Source organism: Protopterus annectens, chromosome 14.part0 (assembly GCF_019279795.1).
Source record: "Protopterus annectens isolate FY-2018-M chromosome 14.part0, PAN1.0, whole genome shotgun sequence".
Lineage (NCBI taxonomy): Eukaryota > Metazoa > Chordata > Ceratodontiformes > Protopteridae > Protopterus > Protopterus annectens.
This window is the reverse complement of record NC_056748.1, coordinates 1,142,493,663-1,142,515,683: the sequence shown is the minus strand read 5'-3', so window position 1 is coordinate 1,142,515,683 and position 22,021 is coordinate 1,142,493,663. Positions and strand designations below refer to the sequence as shown.

Genomic DNA, 22,021 nt, shown 5'->3' with positions numbered 1-22,021 from the left:
CTCAGCTGGTGCATTGTTGGCACCCACCTCCAAGATGTGCCCAGCCAGGTGTTGATGTTGTGGGCAGACAGGTGCCACTAGGCTGCTGAGAAGCTCCTCCACACAAGTGAGGGGTGGGTGGGTGGGTGGGCTGCCCCCCTGTTGCGAGGTGGTCCCCCCTTACGGCAGCTGCACGCCAACATACATGGCGAAGCAGGTCAGTGCAATGATGCCGGACCTGCTCATAGCTGCGGTTCCGCAGTCCGACATCAATGACCCTGTGGACTAGCTCATTCCACAGGGCGGTCCTCTCCTGCTGGTCGTGGGCTGTCCGGACAAAAAGAAGTACATAGTGCTATACCAGGTGGTCGATGATGATAGCCATTTCTGAGGTGCTGTACACTGGAAGGCAACAATGCAACATGATTCCTGGAAGACATAAAGATGGAAACAGGTATGAGCCACCCATACAGCAGGGTTACCACAGTTCGTAATACACATATATGTCTCCCCCCACCATATTAGCTACAACAACATGTTCACAGACTGCAATTGTTATGTCAGCTGCTTACCTACCATTGGGATATATGTTGCATTGTACCAAGTTTGTGCTATGTGTATGTGCCATGCTTTGTGCTATGTGTTTGTAGCCATGCTCCCTGTGGGGACACTTATCTTTGCTGGCCTGTTACAGACTATTGCACTTGCATGCCATTATCCGTGCCACTATATATATGTGTATGAATACACATCTATGTACATATAGGTATAGATATATGTTGTACGTTGTTGATATACCTATGTCTATATGAGTGTCTGTATCTGTACACATCCACGTCACAGTCCGTATCATATAGATATGTGGAGTGCATACAGACATTCAGTCCTCATTCTGTAACAGCTGCACTGTTCTGCCTTGCTGCAACACAGACAGGTGCCACATGTGAACACAGCCTAACATTAGGGTGGTTACTATGGTGTGAGATTGCTGGTACGCCTATTACACACCTATGGCATTTGTGCATGTTACATTACACATTCACCTGACTGTCCTGTAAGTGCTGTGCACTGACACACATGTCTATTATGATGGCAGTACATCCACCAATAGCTATTCTCCACACTAACACAACAAACACAGATAATATGGCTGACATCTTTGTCATTCATTGCTGATCTGCACAGTTGGCGGGTATGTCACACTGCTTACAGGGACAGACAGTATTGTCCAGAGCAGTTGTTCAGCAGGACATCATTACAGGGACAACTACAGATGGCACATATCAAACATTCTACAACATACATCCTATTAATCTATACCACATCCAACATTAAATTACATACAGTTGTGTTTTACATACCTTTTAGTGTTTGGACGGATGTGACACCTTCCCGGTTGTGGCCTGTAGTACTGTGTTCCCCACTGTGTAAGTTCCGTGGTATACGTATGTTTTCAATATCGTTTTTTCTTTGGTTGGTTTCCTCTTTTTTTTCCCTCTCTCTCTCTCCCCCTGTTCAGTAGAGCGAATGAGTTGGTTTGAATGGATTACAGCATGGCTTTTGTAGGTAATGCACATGATCAGATGATGGGCTCTGCACTAATCAGTGTGCAACAGTTGCTGACTGTGTGCAGCCTGCTGTGTAGTGATTCTGTTAACCATCCTCTTGGTAACCCAGTGCTATAAAATGCTTACTCATGTGAGCATTGTCCCTTCACCTTTCCAGTACAGAGGACATCCTTCCTGTATGTTGGCAGCAGTGTCACAGATGGCAGGTTGCAGTACCTACTACAGTGAGGCTTGCAGACACAGGACAACTACACATTCTTAGGTTGTTCCAGACCTACAGATAGAGTGTGTGGTGTTGTTATGTGCTTTGTATATTGCTGGTCTTGCAGTGTTTGTGTGTACATAGTAGTTTAGGATGGAATGCAGTCTGTCTGCATAGCTCTCAACAGAGGGCCTATCCACATGAAGGCCAGTGGATTGTCTGTTTGCTTTTGCCTGTGTACCACACAGGGCTTGTCCTAGATGTATCCCTGACAATCTGTCTGTTGCATGCTATCAGTACATGGCTACTTCCAGTTCTGTTCCTGATGTGTTATTCCTGCATAAGGATATGTTGCATCGAATCCTGTAACACCAGCAATGTGCAGGGTGTGTAACTGCAATATTATGGGTATGGCCCTGTGTTCCTTCCTCCGTCCTCCACATATATAGCTGATATATAGCTGGCTTTGTCCTGCTGTGATACAGTTAGGGGTTGTTCAGTATTGGCCTATCATAATACACTGCTGGCATTCCTACTATCATCCCAGTCATATCGTGGATGCCCACGACATTTGTTGGTCAGGGTCCATACATGTGACAGATACATTGACATTATCACAGGTAATAATTGTCCCCCTAGGCCTTGAGTATGGGGTATAACTGGCGGCTGCTGACCTTCATCAGTTATTGTTTATTCTTACCTATCTTGATGGCAAATCCTTTGGTCACAGTAGTACAAATTGACAGGCCTGTCCTGGACAGCATAGTATGTTATACATCCGCACTGTCTGCATCTACTTTTCTGTGTGGGTCTTGCATTCCTCACTGATTACATAAGTGCAGATCTATGTGCTGTCGGTAATGGCATACATTATTGTAAAATATACTATTACAAGTTGTCTGTGTATACATATCTGTGTGTCGTCTCATGTCCTATGAATAGTGAGTGGGCTATATGTAGTTCCGTACTGCTGTTCAAGTGTAAATGTCATTTAGTAGGTTATACAGCAAAACGATTATGTTATACCGATTTCACACGGGAAATGGAATGTGCTGCAGTGGGACCCGAACCGAGAATGTGTGAGCGATAGGTGGATGCTCTGCCCACTACACTATTGCAGCTCTGTGTAAGTTGCATATTCCTACATTACTGTCATACTCATGCTCCCTTTCCCCGGCCCCCAAGCTCCACATACTCAGCATCCATCCATTCTGCAGTTGCTAGCCCTGTCATACCACACCTCCACACATTTCCTTCTCTGCATGTCTCAGTATTCCTCCATATTACTGTCTCAATGCAACCTTCTGCAAGCTCTTCATCAGTTTAGTCCATGTACATTCGAGCCTTCCCTTCATCCACCTCTGATACTGGTGGAAACATTATTGCGACCCATAACGTCTAGTGCGTCCCGGCAGGGACGGACCTGTTGTTGTGCCACAATTACACTTTGCTGGTCTACACTGTTTCTCCCACTGGTAGCATCCTGCCAGGGTTTTAAGATGCAGTGGTTTGCGCACACACCAGACCAGCCATATCTCCCACTTCTGCAGATGAAACACGCCCCCACGTCGTGGCCCATTTTCCATTCCTGTCTTCAGTATTATATGAGACTACTGTTCTCACAGTATGCGTGGACAGGCACTGTTCATTGGTACTCATAGACTGCTCGGAATACTGTGACTGAGCACTGTGCACATGTTTGCTGGTATTAATGTACATACTTACATATATTTCCTCTACTGTTGACTGACTGTGCCAGATGATATGTTTGTGATAACAGCAGCTAATTGTATATCTGCCATGCCTTCGTGGTAACTCACTTGGACTATAGTGTGCAGGGGGGGACCTGGGAGTACTGATTATGTTGTTACTGGCCACAATGAGGGCTGTGGACTACAGCGTGCCTAAGGCACTGTGGGGGAAGTGTAGGCGGGTATGCGCTGGTGTGCATTAGGCTTGAACTTGCTGACCTCCGGTTACAGCGTCTTACACTGGGTTGGCCTCCACATTGCTTAACCAGTGTGGGTATTGCTTACCGCCCCCCAGACAGGCGTACTCCCGCTTGCTGCCGCATACCCCCACACTACTTCATGTACATGTCGTTATTATACATGCTTATGTCAGGTGTATATGTCAGGTATGAGTGTTCACGACGGTTAGTGTAAGTTTAAGTGGAATTCCAGTTTAGCATTTCTGGTTAGGCTACACTCAGGTATTCGGGTTAGGTTTATGTATGCCATACCTGTGTTGTAGAGTAGATGTGAATAATGGCGGTGTAGGCGGGTAGGTGGAGGGGGGACATTTTAACTGTATAGTAGGCCGTTCGACGGATTGGTGGAGGAGCGTTAGTGCAGGTTTGCAGGGTGTTGGGATATGTATGCAAGGCAGGACAGGACGTGTTACTGTCAGTAGTTGGTGTAGGGGTCTGGAGTGTTGGGGGTAGTGGACTTCGCAAGGTGGTGATCCAAGTGTGCTTGGGTTTTCCCTTCATGTGTTACTTACATGTGTAGTCTGGGACAGCTGCAGTAATACACTTGGGCTGGGGATTCCAGATTCTGCCAATATAGTTGTGTGGAGGGTGTCACCTACCTGTGACTGTGAACATTACTATGAATGCAACAGGGGTTGACAGGTAAGTGGTTTTATTAGGCCACACAGTGTAGCTGATAGTGGGGACATGTCCAGGGATGTGCAGGACAGCTGACAGGAAGGTCCACAGCTGGCCATTTCTTCTACAGCGACAGCTGTGTATATACCCTGCATTTGGGGGTAGGTCTGGACAATCACAGCCCTGGGTAGGGGTGAGGACAACAACATAGCTCTCAACTGATCAGAGACAAATCTCAACAGACTCAGGGACAAATCCTCAAATAATCAGGGACAATCTTGAAATATTTGTATTATTAGCTTGAAACATTTGGAGATTAAGAGACTGTGGTGTAATATAGATATTCTGACATAAAACATCTATAACTCTGGATTACTATCAATATTTATTAAGGGTGACTCACCAACTTTTCTTCAGCAGTCACCAGTTTTAAGAGGGATTAAGAAGGACAGACCTACAATCGGAGTCTATATCAGGGACGTCCCTGAAGATCGGGGACAGTTGAGAGGTCTGGACAGTAATCATACCTTGTGATTTATGCCAATTAGTTTGGCTTGCATGCCTACAGTGGGGTGTTGCGACTTTGTGTTCTTTGGTGTCATCAGTGGGTTTGCGACAACACATCTGGTTATACCATCCTTTGCCATGTAAACTATACTTTGCTGCAGTGGGACTCGTACCGGGCGTGGCTGCTCGTTAGGCATCAGCTCTGCCCAATGCACACTATTGCTTACATCCCTGGGGCGATCCACATAGAACCGCTCCAGCCAACACCTGCACAGCTAGGCCCATAATGTCATGCCCATAGTTCCATGACCGCACTTCCTCTTCAGCAGTCTTCCTTACTCAAGGTGCAGGTTGGGTCTAAACTCACCACTGCAAACTGCTAACTCTCCACTTCTCGGGACCCATCACGTATGTTCTCGCACCATTGGTCATCAGGATTCCCCAACCTTGTAATCCGGGAACATGCATGCCCTGCTGTAGGTTATCTGTGTAATGGCTGGAAGCCCCAATAGCCATTACATTTTTGACTTGTCCCGCAAGGGACATTCTTGTTTTTGTTTCAAGATTAGACTTGGCGGGTCTCTCCCACTGGTAGGATCCTGCCTGTAGTCTGGGAAGCAGTGGTTTGTTTACTTTTATTGTGTGTTTGCATGTTTCACCTCGCTAGCTGGGGGGGGGGGTTGATGCTACGTGTTACACATTTGTTGATTGGGCCCCACACCCCCATTGGCACAGCCTGTGAACACATGTAATTCTTAACTGCTGTATCATATCCTAGCTATACACGACACACACACATATATATATAATATATATATATATATATATATATATATATATATATATATATATATATATATATAATATATATATATATATATATATATATATATATAATATATATATATATTATATATATATATATATATATATATATATATATATATTATATATATATATATATATATATATATATATATATATATATATATATATATATATATATATATATATATATATATATATATATATATATATATATATATATATATATATATATATATATATATATATATATATATATATATATATATATATATATATATATATATATATATATATATATATATATATATATATATATATATATATATATATATATATATATATATATATATATATATATATATATATATATATATATATATATATATATATATATATATATATATATATATATATATAGATATATATATATATATAGGTATATATATATATATATATATATATATATATATATATATATATATATATATATATATATAGGTATATATATATCTATATATATCTAACGACATATGGATGTATGGGTGTCTGCAGATGTATATATCTATATGTGGGTATTTATATATATATATATATATATGTCCGTCTATGTATGTATACATTTGTATCGCAGAGAGGGAGTGGTATATCTCCATGTAGTTATGGGTATATATACACACATATACCTCTACATATTTACATCTACATCTGGTTATACCGTTCTTTGCTATGTAAAATAGACTGTGCTGCAGTGGGACTCATAGCGGGAGTGTCTGGCCATTGGGCGGCAGCTCTGCCCAATGAACACTCTTGCTTACATCCCTTGGCCGGTCCGCATAGACCCACTCCAGAAAACATCTGCACACCTAGACCAATAATTACATACCCATAGTTCCCCCACCAGCACCTCCTCTACAGCACTCATCCTTACTCTGGGTGCAGGCCGGGTCTCTCCACTTTGCGGGACCCATCTCGTACATTGTCTCAACCCATGGGTCATCAGGCTTTCCCACCCTTGTAGTCCAGGTATGTACATGCCCCGCCTTGATAGGTCATTGCATGGGCTTCCTCCTATAACAAGACTGTCCTGCAAGGGACGTGCCTGTCTCTGTTCCAAGATTAGACTTCTAGGGTCCACTGTGTCCCTCCCATTGTGTCCTGCCTGTGGTCTGGGGAGCAGTGGATCATTTACATTGTTTGTGAGTTTGTATGTTTCCCTTGTCCGGCTGGGGGATGTTCATGCTACGTGTTACACGATTGTTGCTTGGTCTCCTCACCTCCATTGGCATGGCCTGTGAATATTTGTCATTTTTAAGTGCTGTCATTTTTAAGTGCTGTATCTTATCATAGCTATATATCTGTGTATATCTACACACACACGCACATATACATATATATATATATATATATATATATATATATATATATATATATATATATATATATATATATATATATATATATATATATGTATGTATATATGTATATGTCTATATATATATATATATATATATATATATATCTATATATATATATATATAAAATCTATTGCTGTATATATATATATCTGATGACTTTGGATGTATGGGTATATATATATATATATGTATATATGTATATGTGGGTATTTATTTATATGTCTAGCTGTGTCTGTATACGTATGTACTACAGAGAGGGGGAGGTATACATCTATTTAGTTATGGGTATTTATACTAACACATATACCTGTAAATCTTTAGCTACATGTCCGGTAATATTGGCTGGTATTGCTGGATACTGTGTTTTGTGTGCATACTGGCCAACCTTGTGTGCCACGTATGCTTTGCGATACCTACAACTACATCCATTGGTGTACACAGAGTCACACGTAACATCTATTGTTAGTACCAGGAATACATTCGTCCCATGCGGGACAACCCAAACATTGGGTATTCAACCTTCGTCTACACCCAGGGTTGCATAGGTACCCCTGGCTATGTGCATGGTCTCCGGCATGTCCCACACCTAGGATACTTGGGTCGGGACATCATATGGGATGGGTCCCGAGGGGGGGGCAATGTGTGGTGGTGTGGTAGCTATGGGTCGGTAACCAGGGTAGGGGTGGTAGCTGCTTGTGTGTTGTGGATGGGGGGAAGCAGAACTGTGGGTTATGCATGTATGGGTTGGGGATGGCCTTGGTTGGATCGGCCTGCCTAGTGGGTGGGGGAGAGGGGTATGTGATGTCGACATGTGACGCATAACAGAGGGCTGATTTAATTCCATAGTTCAGTGACAGCTGTACAATACTATGAGCTTGGCAGTGTATTGCAGGGCGGACATGTTTGGCTGGGCAGGGGGTATGCAAATTTGTACGTGACGTATATTGTTTGGAGCATCTCAGGCCCATTGACAGTGCATGTGGACATATATGTTTCTGTTCATCTACCATTGGTATCTACAGATGTCTAGCTATATATATTTCTATGGGTATATATATATATATATATATATATATATATTTGCTTACATATGTCTAACTATGTCGGAATATACCTACGGAGACATATATCTGCGTACATATGTCACTAGATGTGTATATGTGGACATATAGATGTTGACATATATATGTGTAGTTGTCAGCATTTACATGTATATCTGTTCATATATTTGTATTTATATGTGTATATCTCTGGATATTTATATATATATATATATATATATATATATATATATATATGTGTGTGTGATTACGTCTATAGATATGTTGTATCCGTTTAGTTAGTGATATATTTGCAGACACATGCCCATCTAGCTGTAGGTATACATTCTCTGTATTGTTGCATGACTGGGCTGGGGTTATGTTTCTGACAGCATACAATTTCTGCATATCTGGCATGGCTTAGTGGTAAATAGTTTCATGTATGGTGTGCATGGTCCTGGGTTCCGGTCTTGCGGAGGCTATTTGTTTTGTTGCTGGGCAGAACACTGGCCGTTGGCTATAGTGTGCTTGAGGCACTTTCAAGTGGTTGTTAGCGGGTTTGCGCAGAGGTCACAGTGTCTTACACGTAGTTAGCTTCTCCTTTGCTTAATCTGTGTTGGCGGTGCTTCACCCCGCCCACACACACTTGCACACGCTCACTAGTGCTTACATATGCTTACTAATGCTTATCTGTGCTTACGCCTGCTTACTGCTGACTTATTCATTATGGTACTGACTCTTTACATGTGCATTTAATGCAGTACTCCAGTTCACATTTAAATGTTATTTAGTAGGTTATACAGCAATAAAATGTAAATATATGTCCGTATACAGATTTCACATGGTATGTGCTGCAGTGTGACTCGAAGCAGGAATGCCTGCTCATTAGGTGGATGCTCTGACCACTACACTATTGCTGTGCTGTTTCATTTGCATATATCTTTCTTGTTATCCTCTTTAGCCTTTTAAGCTGCTTTAACCGTAGCTAAGCGATGGGCACACCCGCTTACCTACGGTTAGCTGTACTCAGAGTTTGAGAGATAAATACTGGGGTTACTTCTTTTTATTTTTATGCCCTGTTGCTGTTGTACACATGGGGGACTGTTGGTGGGGATATGTGGACACCTATGAGCGGTCTTGCTTGTTTATTTACAGTTTCTGCTGTTCTACTTTGCAGGGGCGTATTTATTCTGAGAGCTCTGCTCTCAGACACACCCCCTGCACTCTTTCACACTCTGTGTAGGATTGGGAGGTCAGGCAGCGTGCCTTCATTAATATGCTTGGCGTGCTGCTGTCCTCCTAAATGGCTGCTTCTGAGCTGGACTAGCCTAGTCCTGCATGGAAGATTAGTGAATCTGGGGGAAAGTGTTTTGTCCCATACTGGTCTGCAACTTGTCTGGTACTGTATATGCCTGAGTCTCTAATTGGAAATTGTCCATGTGGGCATACATTATGTTTGTGCTGTGGTTTGCTGTGATATTATGAAGATCTAATTTTGTTTTTAAAGTGGACATAATCTGTCTTCATTTATTTGTTCCAGTCCCAAAGTGCCTCTTTTATAGGGCTGACTCAGTAGCAAAAAGTCTTATAAATGCCTTGCTCAGTATCAGGTATTATGCAAAATGAGAGTGAAGAATCAAATCCTGCTCTTCGTGATGAACCTCCTTACCAGTTTTCTTAATAATTTGTTGATTTTGCATTTACGAATAATATCCATAGTAACAGACATACAATGAACTTGTGTTTTCAAACAATCCAAACCACATATAGGTGTAATTTGCAGCATGTTCACTTGCAGTATTATATTATTATACTGTATAGAAAAATGTAGGCAGAATTTCTGCATGCGTGCACATATACATACACTTGAGAGATAAATGTTTCTATTTCATATTACCTGTGTGGGTCCTGCAGGCCCAACTGTCACACTTTCAGTTTTGCTGTAGTATCCAGGTGCTGAGGCAGTGACGGTATATGTACCAGGCAGGAGTAGTCGAAAATAATCCCCTTCCATGCCTGTAGAGATACATGCATAAAATTAAGTACTGAGAATGCTGTTCTAGGTATGTATTTTACTTTTTAATAAGGGTCACACTGAGGAAATTCTAATTAAACTAGTGCTTAACAAAATAATGAGACTAGAAACATGGAATATTACCTAGATGTCTCAGGGAGCTGGGAAGTATGCTGGCAGTATCTGTAACAGAAACATTCACTAAAACAATATAATGGGCCTGATTCCAAAACAGTTATTCTCAGTGTAAACCTGTCCTGATTCTGAAAGACTTGCTGTCAGTGTAAGTAGCTTACTTTGGTGTAAGGCATATGTATAAACAGGATTACTCCGAGGACCAAATTCCAAAACACTTGCCCCTATTCTGCTTTCAGTGTAAGTGGTCACTTACACTGAGAGCATGTCTTTTGGAATCGGGCCCAATGACTAGTCTAGTAGGGAATGGAAAAGGGTGATATTAATTCTGTTTCCCAAGGCAGAGAGAAGGAAACCTGATAGAGACCTTACAAAAAAAAAGAAGTATGTGACCCCATATGGAATTCATTGCTAAGCAAGGCAGACACTGTCACATGCTTACTATTGTCAAACTAACCTTGTGCTGAAGTTATTACACTTGCTGTAAATCCACATAACTTTCATATAAAGATAATGGAATATTTCACACATGCATGCTGTAAGATTAGTAGAACTTCTGACTGTGAAATTACATTTTAGGTTATTTACTGCACACTGCTTTTATAATACTTTGCACCTACAAAGCTACATAAGCAGTATGCAAGTTACTATTTTATTCTGAATATTTGGTGGCCGATTGTTCTACCTTTAAGGCTTGTTTTTACTGGGAGGCATGGCCAAGATGCAGGCTAGTTGATAGCACTTTTCTTGAGCTCTGACAGTCATTATATTTACTGACAGGAAAAATTGAAAACCAGGACTAATTTCTTCACAAAAATTACAGGATATGATATTTAAAGGTCATTAGTTTGTTTTATGAGAAAAAAATTGCAGGTATTTAACAAAATTTCTGTCAAAAACTTCAACAGAAAGGCTACTTTTACTGTCACAAGGTGAGCAACTCAAAATACAACTTTTAAGACCAGTCTTCATAGAAGTACCTGCAAACCTTATTAGTCATGTCTGAACTAACCAAAGAAAATGATAAAATGGCCAGTAAACTGGATTTGTATAAAAGAAGAAACCTCCAGACAAAGATTTTAAAAGAAATGATGCCGCAACAAAAGATCCCAATAACCGGGATGGAAAACTCATTAAATGACCTGGATGGGAGATTAACAGAACAAGAACTACACACGGAATTTCTTTTGAAGCAAAATGCATCTTTAATAAATAGAGTGGATGATCTTGAGAACAGATCCAGGAGGAATAATCTTTGGATTTATTGTTTACCTGAAAATGTGGAGCTTCAAAACATGACCAGTTTCCTCACAACGTGGCTTCCCAAAGCTTTAAACCTGCAAGAAGCCTTTTCATATGAAATTGAGAGGGCACATCGGTCTTTGATTAAATCAACCATGTACAACAAGGACAAAACCAAGCCACAATCTGTCATAGTTCGTTTTTTCTCTTCACAGGACAAAAAAAATGGTTCTGAAGTCACATGGAGCGATTCCCCAATTAAATATGACAACATTATTAGGTTTGATAATGACTACTCTTCCATAGTGGCAGCAAAAAGGAAGGAATGTTTATCACTAATTAAGAAACTTAAATAACAATTAAAAGTTCATCTTTTCTTTACAGCCAGACTTTGCATGTTTTTTCCGGAGGGCACCAGAACCTTTGAAACCCTGGATACTGCAGTTTCTTTTCCTTCTAAAAACAACTTCCTAGATCAAACAGAAGAAATGGATTGTTTGGGACCTAGCCTCAAACGTCAAGCTGAGAAGAATAACTAGCAGACAACAAAAATGAAGGACAAATGACTTTCATTATTTACTTGTTAAAATAAAATGTTTTTACATTATTAAGCACCTGCAGTTTATGGATAGGGAAACATAAATCTTCAGTACTCTACACCATCAGGAAAAGGTAACTCATATTAATGTATCTTTATTACTTTGAATTTATAATCAACATTAATACTTAAATCAACTAGACAATACAGTCATAAGTATAGGAACCATTATTCCTGTTAACAATGCTTATGGTTTACCTAATATACACTAAGAAATTGAATGACAACTGGGGATAGTTGTGTTTGGGTTGGGCTGGAGATTATACTAATAGTGTCATTGAATGTTGGTTGCATTGACTCTTTACTTATAGTTGAAAGCCTTGCTTCTCTTCTAACAAACCCTTAATAATGTGTTTAACATAGATAAATAATTAGTTTTTAAGGGTACATGATGTACATACGAAATTTTTTTGTTTTAAGATGTATAATAACTCATTTATACAGTATTTATGATCGTTTTCTTAAAGAAAGTTTTTTTTGTTTTTTAATCTGTGGTAGTACATTTCATAAAAATGAACAGAGTAAGCCAGGAAGCTCGAGCTACACACAAAGAATCAAAAGCACAACACTTGCATTCTCTAGTTTCTCGCCAAAATCGCGAGATGATTACCCTGTTTTTTGTTTTAGAAGTCTTCACCTAGCTTCATGAAGCAGTTCTGAAGCCTGGGTTTTCCCACAGTCAAACAGAGGTGCTAAAATGAAAGTAAAAGAAGCATGGTGATGTCACTGCTTTATACCGCTCAGATATAGTTTTACCATTCTAAGCTCTTAAAGTGACACTTACACTATTTCACTCTAAGTGTATTAATAGTTTACCCCAGATTATAATTTAATGATTTAGTAAAACCTACAGTAAAAATAAAAAAAAACAGTTTTGCTTTACAGATTTCATGTTAAGTCTACACATTTGCTGATTACATATCTACTTTTTCATTACAAACAATTAATTGATTTGAAAGTTTTCTGTCACAAAAACATAGTCCACATATCTATTCCACAATGACATTTATCTGCAAACCATAAGAATAGAAGTCATGTATAAGGAAAAGTTGCTGATTACAGTTTCTGTACTTGCTGATGTTTCTTGTTAGTCTATGAAGGATGATAGAAGTTAGAGTTTTGTGGTCCTTTTGCACTGACAGAGCAGTCATAGCATTAGATAAAGGCAATACATCCAAGGCTACAAATATCTGTAAAAGGGTAACTTTGAAGATTAAAATAAGATCAGATACAAGTGAAACTTTTAAAATAGTTTTAGTCTAATACAGATTGAGTTAATTAAGTAAATGTTTCTCAGTCTGTTAACTCAGAAAAGGAAACTTGCTCAATACTTTACTGTTATCTATATCAATTCAATTATGCTGACTGCATTGTCATCTGACTTTACAATTCACGTGGATTGTTAGTGTATTAAATAATATTGTATATAAACCAAATCTTTCTATTTATATGGTTATTTTAAGCTTACATAAGTTACACTTCACATTTTCAGGACTTGTAAAATGTTTATAATTACATACATATGACACTGCTACAAGTTGTATAACTTTTAAATAATGTAATCTAAGTAATCCAAAGAAACAATATCCAAACATAAATTATACAAGCTAATTAACATATGGATTTTCATCTTGTTTTTGTGTTGCTTACACTTGAAAAGAAAAAAGAGAAGGTTTTAACATAAGAAGGAATGTTGAAAGATTTGCTTATAGTAAACATGCATTATAAAATTCATAAATAAAACAGTGTAGCCTATATTTAAACATAACTGTAAGACAATTTCTCTGGTTAAAGATGATTAATATCAACCTGTATGATTTCTTAATATGTTATTGGGATTGTTAATTCTTGTCAATCTTAGTAGACTGAATTTAGAGTATATCAGACTGGTTAATAACCATACGTTTGCTATCATAATTATCCTATAGAATTATAACACACTTTCTGACTAACAAGTAATGACTTGTGAGGCTCAGAGTATAGTACCTGCAATAGGGAGAGGGACACTTTGATGCTTTGTCATCTTAAGTGTAGGGGTTATAATAACCCCATGGATAGAAAGGGGTTCATGGTTCAGGTTTTGATACTACAATTTTCTTTTTTTTACTTGCCTAAGTATATTAGGCAAACTAAAAGGAAATTAAAACAGTTTTTTGTATTCACACTGTACACAAACAAGAACTTTTATACATCATTCTGCCTAATGGAGTATAAGTTCAAGTAAATCTACATATATCAGTATTTAAATATATTACATTATATCAACGATAGTTAGCAGTGTTTAAATATGAAGGTGATCTCAATTAACATTAATGGTTTGAATAATAAATGTAAGAGACTAAGTTTATTTAAATATATTAAAACTATAAACCCACAACTATTTCTGCAAGAGACACATTTATTAACTGAAGACCTTAATCTACTCAACTTCAATGTTTATAAAGCATTAACTAGTTCATCACATAAGAAAAAAAAAACAACAAGAGGGGTAATGATTTTATGGAAAAATTCTGCCATTATGCCAAAAATAATAAGCTCATATCAAGATAAATATGGGATGTTTTGTATGTCAACTATCTCAATAAATGGTAAACTGTATACTTTTATTAGCATTTATTGGATATCTGTGTTGAGTGCAAGTATAGTTAAACAACAGTTAGAAGAAGTAATCCAGCACTCCAAAGGGAACTTGATAATAGCTGGGGATTTCAATTGTATACTAGACGATAAAGACATTGACTCTATAAATACCAGAAGGACGAAAGAACATCAAAAGCACTAGCAGAATTTGTCAAACTAGATGTTAATGAATATGCAGACAAAGATTATCTGCATTATGTTTTTTTCACATAGGTATAACACACACTCAAGGATAGAGTATATATATCAAAGGAAATAACCACCTTTCTTAGCAATGTCAAAGTAATCTCTTGACCATTAACAGACCACAATGCAATTACTTTTGAAGTAGAAGTTCATAACAAAGAAAAGGTGACAATCACTAGAATACCATCCTATATAATGAATTTAAAAGAGTTTAAAGAATTTTATATAAAATAATTACAACAATTTCTTGAATTAAACATAAATAAAGACACTTTGGAAATCTATATATAGGGTGCATTAAAAGTATACATATATGGAAGAACATTAACTTGCTACAAAAATAAAAGGAAGCAATTGGACAAGCAATTAACTGAACTTCAAAAGGAAATAGATATTATTAAACTTAATATACAAAAAGGACATAGTCAATTAACTAATGATTTAGGAATTAAAAATAAAGAATATACTGAAATATTACATCATAAAATAATGACAGAATTAGAAAAAAATCAAACATTTCTTATTCAATGAATCCGAAGAATCAAAGAAAAATAGCAAATAGAACTAAGAAAGTTATTAAAATGAATCAAATAAATGAAATGTATAATTCCAACACTAATAAGAAAGTCTCAGACTTAAACAGCATACTAAAAACATTTCAGTCACACTATCAAAAAATGAATACTAGCAACATAGACATGAAATCGAAAGAAAAAATTGGAAACCTCCTTCAGACTAATATAAACCTCAAGATACAGGAACAACCAGTTAGACACACTGACAAGCAGATAATGTCATAGTTGCAGAATCAAATTAAAAAACTGAAACCCAATAAAGCACCTGGAAATGACAACTTAACACCAGAACTGTGTAATGTATTGCCCATGTTGAAGGTTTTTAACCAGGTTAAACAAGGAATATTATTCTTATAGTTTAATCTCACCCATTCTGAAAAATGCCTCAGAATATTTTTTTCTATAGGCCCATTTCATTGTTAAATGTAGATTACAAAATGTTTATGTCAGAGAGAATTAAACATATATTACCATCATTAATTGATCATGATCAGACAGGTTTCATAAAAGATAGAAACACCTATGATAATATTAAACTAATTCTTGCCTTGATAGATTATGTTGATTTAAATAAGAGAGACATGACTTTGGTAAGTCTAGACATCAATAGTGCCTTTGATTCAATAGATTGGAATTCTTTACTGGTGGTATTAGAAGAATATGTTTTTTCACAATAATTCACATTCTTAATGAAAACACTATATGAAAATTCTTTAACCTGCATTAAGATTGGGGCATGTCTCTCTACTTCTATAACTATTAGAAAGGAACTAAGCAAGGATGCCCACTTTCACCTTCAATGTTTGCATTAGCAACTGAGCCATTTGATAACTACATTACAATGAACACAAATATTAAAGGCATAGTAATAGGGAATAACTTAGAAATGAAAATACAATTATTTGCTGATGACATACTGTTGACAATATCTGATAAAAATAAATCATTAACTGAATTATTCAAAACAATGAACTTCTTTCAAACTATTTATAGTCTTGTATCTAATGAAATAAAAACTAAAATGTTATTAATTAACTCAAATAAAAGGGAATTAAATAATGACTTTGTTAAGTAACTTAGTGCCTGATAATAAAATGAAATACCTAGGAATCTTACTAACTAGCAACACTAGACAAACAAATATTAATTATATTCATGTACTAAGTCAAATAAAATAATTAATGCATAAATGGAATAAGATGTTTTATACAAATGAAGATAGGTTGTATATAATTAAATCAATAATTTTTCCCCAAATTGTTATAGTATATATAATCCTTTTCCATCCTTCCTACTAAGAAAATTATACAGCAATATAATAAAATCATGCTGAATTTCCTTTGGTTTAACAATAAGCCTAGAATTGTGCTTAACATCCATTTAAAAGGTTGGGAGAAGGGTGGAATTAATCAACCAGATATAGATTTATTCATTGGCATCTATTACTAAAACAGTTACTCTATGGCTGAATTCAACCTATACAGCCAAATGGAAATTAATTCATGAATCTATATGCAATATCATTAGTAACTCAGCCCATAAACAATATACTATAAATCCAACTTTTATAATGTGATAAAAGATAACATAATATTTAATAAAAGTATAAAAACAAAGTATATAATTGTTAATGAAACAATAATATTGTTTAGAAAATATATAAACATGAACCCAGATAAAAAGACATTTATTTTTATATTACATCCTAGTTTGTACACAAGAATGTATAACTATCTTTGATTCAAATGTAATTAAAAGGCCTAAAGAAAAATAAGTGATTACATACTAGATCAAATCAAAAGGAAATTTCAGTTAGATGATAAATTGTAGCTATCAATATAACAAATAAGACAGTACATCACAAATAAGCTGGAACTGATGATACCAACTTTTAAAAATAGTATTCCTAAGTTCATAGATCTTGTGATACTTTTAATAAAAAATACTTATAAAGGACAAGAATATCTATCCAAAATTCATAAGACACTTAAAGAAACAAAGAACTATATCAATAATAGTTATTGGAATTATTATGATAAGGTTAATCAAAAGGATCCTGATAAAATGAAAAAGAAATGATCCCTTTATCACCAAGTCTTACTACCAAGTCAGTTCAGTAGAAACTATATGCATGGAAATTCCTACATAGATCCTTTCTAACCTCTCATAGATTAGAACTAATATATAAGAAACATACTGATTGTTGGAGATGTAAAATGCATACAATAGCAGATTGGGAACGCATGTTTTTTGATTGTCATTCGAAGTACAGATACACAAAACTGGAGCCACTGAACTTAACATTCTTTATTGTATAAATCAAGTTTTAAACACGTTAAGCACTTTCACCCAGGAATCTCCCAAGCTTCATCAGAACAATTAAAAGTGAATTACATTCCTTTTTAAATACTCGAATTGCCATTCTAACCAATCAAATATTCCACTTCATTAAAAGTAAACACCCATTTAACTATTGTTTGTTCAAGAGCTTTTCATTCGACTTAAACATGACTGTCAATCTTTTAAAACCTTTTAGAGATATTTCAGCTAAAATTTATATGATAACCTGTTCAAACCACATAAAATTCAAAACTATTCAAAATGATTGCATGGAATTAATGAATACAACAGTCCCTATAACTTAGCTGCTCTTAGTTTAAGAACACTATTAATGCTCAAATGATCATTTAAACCTGGACTCTTTGTTGCATCCGGTTTTAGCTGCCAAAATAATTCTTTGTACTCGAGTTGGGTCTCCCAAGGTCCACCCCTTAAATCTTGTATAACCTGTTCTATTATATAAAATTTAAATTTGCTGTCCTTGCATTCCCTTTGGTGTCTATATAAAGCATTGGTGTCTTTTTGGTGTGAAATGTTATATAAATGTTCATAAATATGTCTTCTTATAGGTCTCTCTTGTCTTGCCAGTATAGAAACTGGGGTATTTTTCACAAATGGCAATGTACACCACTCCCTTGCTGTTACAATTGTAATACCCTTTAGCCACTAGTTTGTACCTCCTTGTTGTAAGATATAGATTTTCTTAATCTAGCATGTTAGTACATCCATTACAAAATCCACATCTGTATGTGCCTAATTTTTCTGGTTAGTTTCAGTCCTAGGTTTGAATATTTCTTGCCTCTCAAACATCTTTTTTATGTTCATATCTCTCTTCCTAATAAATGTCGGATGTGTAGGAATATATTTATTTATTGAAATCAGTGTTGATAGTTAAAACCTTCCAATATTTTTTGATAATATTCTTGACTTCCTCTGAGAGGGGTGTAAATGTATGTATAAAGGCAAGTTTATAAGAATCAACCAATTCTTGTATATTACTCAATGTATTGGCACCCTTGCCTATGATAAGTTGATTACAATTGTAACAGCAAGGGAGTGGTGTACATTCCCATTTGTGAAAAATGCCCCAGTTTCTATATAGGCAAGACAAGAGAGACCTATAAGAAGATGTTTTATGAACATTTATATGACATTTCACAGCAAAAAGACAACAATGCTTTATACAGACAACAAAGGGAATGCAAGGACAGCAAATTTATTTTTTTTATAATAGAACAGGTTATGCAAGATTTAAGGGGTGGACCTTGGGAGACCCAACTTGAGTACAAATAATTATTTTGGCAGCTAAAACTGGATGCAACAAAGAGTCCAGGTTTAAATGATCATTTGAGTATTAATAGTGTTCTTAAACTAAGAGCAGCTAAGTTATAGGAACTGTTGTACTCATTAATTCCATGCAATCATTTCGGGTCTGTATTAGAACACTGAACATTCAAAATGTAATAGTTGTTTTTTGTTTAAATAAATCGTTTAACTGTTGTAGGCTACACACTAAAGTTCAATAGCATTTTTTGATCGCTTGTAGTCATTTAAAGCTGTTTTAAGTGTACTTTTTTTTTACTGTTTTTGCCTTATCTTTTTTAAAGGCTCTTTATCCACCCCTCACCAACCAAGCGACTAAGCAGCTCACCCTACTATTCAGGCATGACCAAAGGGCAACTTCAGGTGTACTCTCCAGTCCAGCTGGTGAATCTGGGTATCCTGAGGTAATGTTACAACTGCCTCATGTACACAGACAGCCCTCTCCTCCTACCACAAAATACTAACGTGAGAGATGCAATTATACAGTCAAACTGGAGGCTAAGGTCTCTCCATCCAAGACTAGAACAGACAGTCATGAGGAGAAGGTTAACACTTGCACCACACCTCCAGCCTCACATAGACCTACTAAACCAGCACTGGCAAAAAATACACATAAATACACAAAATCATACTCAGAGGCTCTAAATAAAAACCCGCAAAAGAATCAGAGAGCTCCAAAGCAGACACCCACAAAAGCTGCACCTCCCATCACAAACCAGACAACACATAAAACAGAAAATCAATGTGCCACACAATCACAGCCCTTAAGGCGAAATAACATACCTAACACACTAGTAATAGGTGACTCAATAGTCAGGCACACTGACGCCCCACTCACTAGGCTGGACAAGGAGAAGGTTACTGTTAGCTGCCTATCGGGAGCCAGAATCCGCCACATAACACAAGCACTCAAGTCACTCCAGAACAAGTACAAATATGATTCTGTCATTGTTCATGTTGGTGTGAATGACCTGAGATGTACCTCCATGAACTACATGAAAAGAGACATGGAAGAGCTCTCTGATCATGTAGCCCAGGCGGGTATGACCCTGACCCTGAGTAGCATCCTGCCCTCACCAAGAATGATACCTCAGTATAAAGAAAAAATGATCAGTTTCAGCAATTGGCTAAATTTCTGGTGTCATTCAAAGGGGATCCAGTGTCTGTCAGCCTGGGATGACATGCTCGACAAGCTGCACTACTTCGCAAGAGACGGCTTAAACCTGTCAACCCTTGGCTTTCGAATACTGGCCAAGGCTCTTGCTGCCCTCATAGTGCCTTTTTTAGGCAAGGCTCAAAATTCAAACCCACCACCGTAAACAGCACAGGTGAAAAAATGAGGGTTATGCTACTCAACGCCAGGAGTTTAAATCTCAAAATGCATGCGCTCAAAGCACTCCTAAGTATGGAGAACATTGACATCTGTGCAGTAACTGAAACCTGGTTCAAGGCTCCAGAGAGCACTCCAGCACTACTGGGCTACAACTCATACCACACATTTTGGCCACAGAACACGGACCAAAACACAAAAGGAGGGGGTGTATCCATATTCATCAAGGATACTCACACCTCCAGGTTAGTGGCGCAGCATGATACCTCTGAGATCATCCATGTGCAACTAACATCGGGCAAATCTGCAGTGCAAATTGTGGCCTGCTACATATCACCCTCCATGACCCAGGATCACCACTCCGCCTTTTTGGAGACACCGGAAAACATGAAGTTCCTACCGAACACCCTGATATTGGGCGATTTTAATTACCCTACAATTAACTGGGAAAACTACTTGAGTACAAACTCCCAGGCTCATCGCTTCCTGGAATTTATCAACTCAAATGCCCTGGATCAGCTGGTAAACTCCCTACCAGAGGCCACAACATATTGGACCTGGTCATCGCCAACATGGGCGACAGGTGTTCCGTACCAGAGGTCAACCCGTCACTGGTTAGATCAGACCATAAACTAATCACCTGGGATGTCCACACCCCACCACTCCCCCAACCAAGGAAACCACAGTGAAAAACTTTTCTAAAACAAACTTCACCTTACTTAAGGCAGAGGTGGTAAGTTTCACAGCCCCCACGCAAAAGGATAACACTGCCCAAGATGCAGAATCCTTTACAATTGCACTCTATGAGCACCTACAAGGATGCATGGATTGTGCCATCCCTAGCAAGACCAAGACTCACTTCCCTAAGAGAAGGAAACCAGTCTGGTGGACCTCTGCCATAAACAGGTTATACAACAGAAGGAGGAAACTAGTTCAGAAAAAAAGCAAATCCCAAGAAGGAAAGACATCCCTGATCAATATCGGTAAGAAACTAAGGTCCCTCATAAAATCATCCAAGGCTAACTTCGAAAGAAAAATAGACAAGGATTCGAAAGATAACCACAAAGCCTTCTTTAGCTATGTCAAGAATCTAAGTGGCAACTCACAGATATGCTCTGAGCTAGTGCAAAATAGCACAAAATATACTGAACCTACTGATATTGCCAACATCCTGGCAGATAGATTCAGTGCAAACCTCACCTCCCTCTCACCTTCAAAAGGGCCCACAACAATACCAGAAAAGTGTAGTGTCCCAGAAATCACAGAAGCACAGGTGAAAACAGCCCTTTCAAAAGCCAAAAATACAGCATCAATGGGGCCAGAAGGTGTCCCAGGCTGTGTCTTGCATGAACTACAGAACGAACTAACCCCCCACCTAAACACGCCTCTCCACAGGCTATGTGCCCACAGAATGGCGCACAGCAATGGTTATTCTGCTCCACAAAGGAGGGGCCACAACTGACCCTGGTAACTATCGCCTCATAAGCCTGA

General features: G+C 37.6%; 1 protein-coding gene across 1 annotated transcript in view; it reads right to left on the bottom strand.

Moving 5' to 3' along the window:
* CPN1 (carboxypeptidase N subunit 1) overlaps positions 1–22,021 on the bottom strand; it is a 549,032-nt gene that overhangs the window by 72,850 nt on the left and 454,161 nt on the right. The window contains exon 8 of the mRNA XM_044056935.1: positions 10,045–10,163. Within this exon, the coding sequence (XP_043912870.1) occupies positions 10,045–10,163 (119 nt within the window). The remainder of the gene's footprint in view (positions 1–10,044; positions 10,164–22,021) is intronic.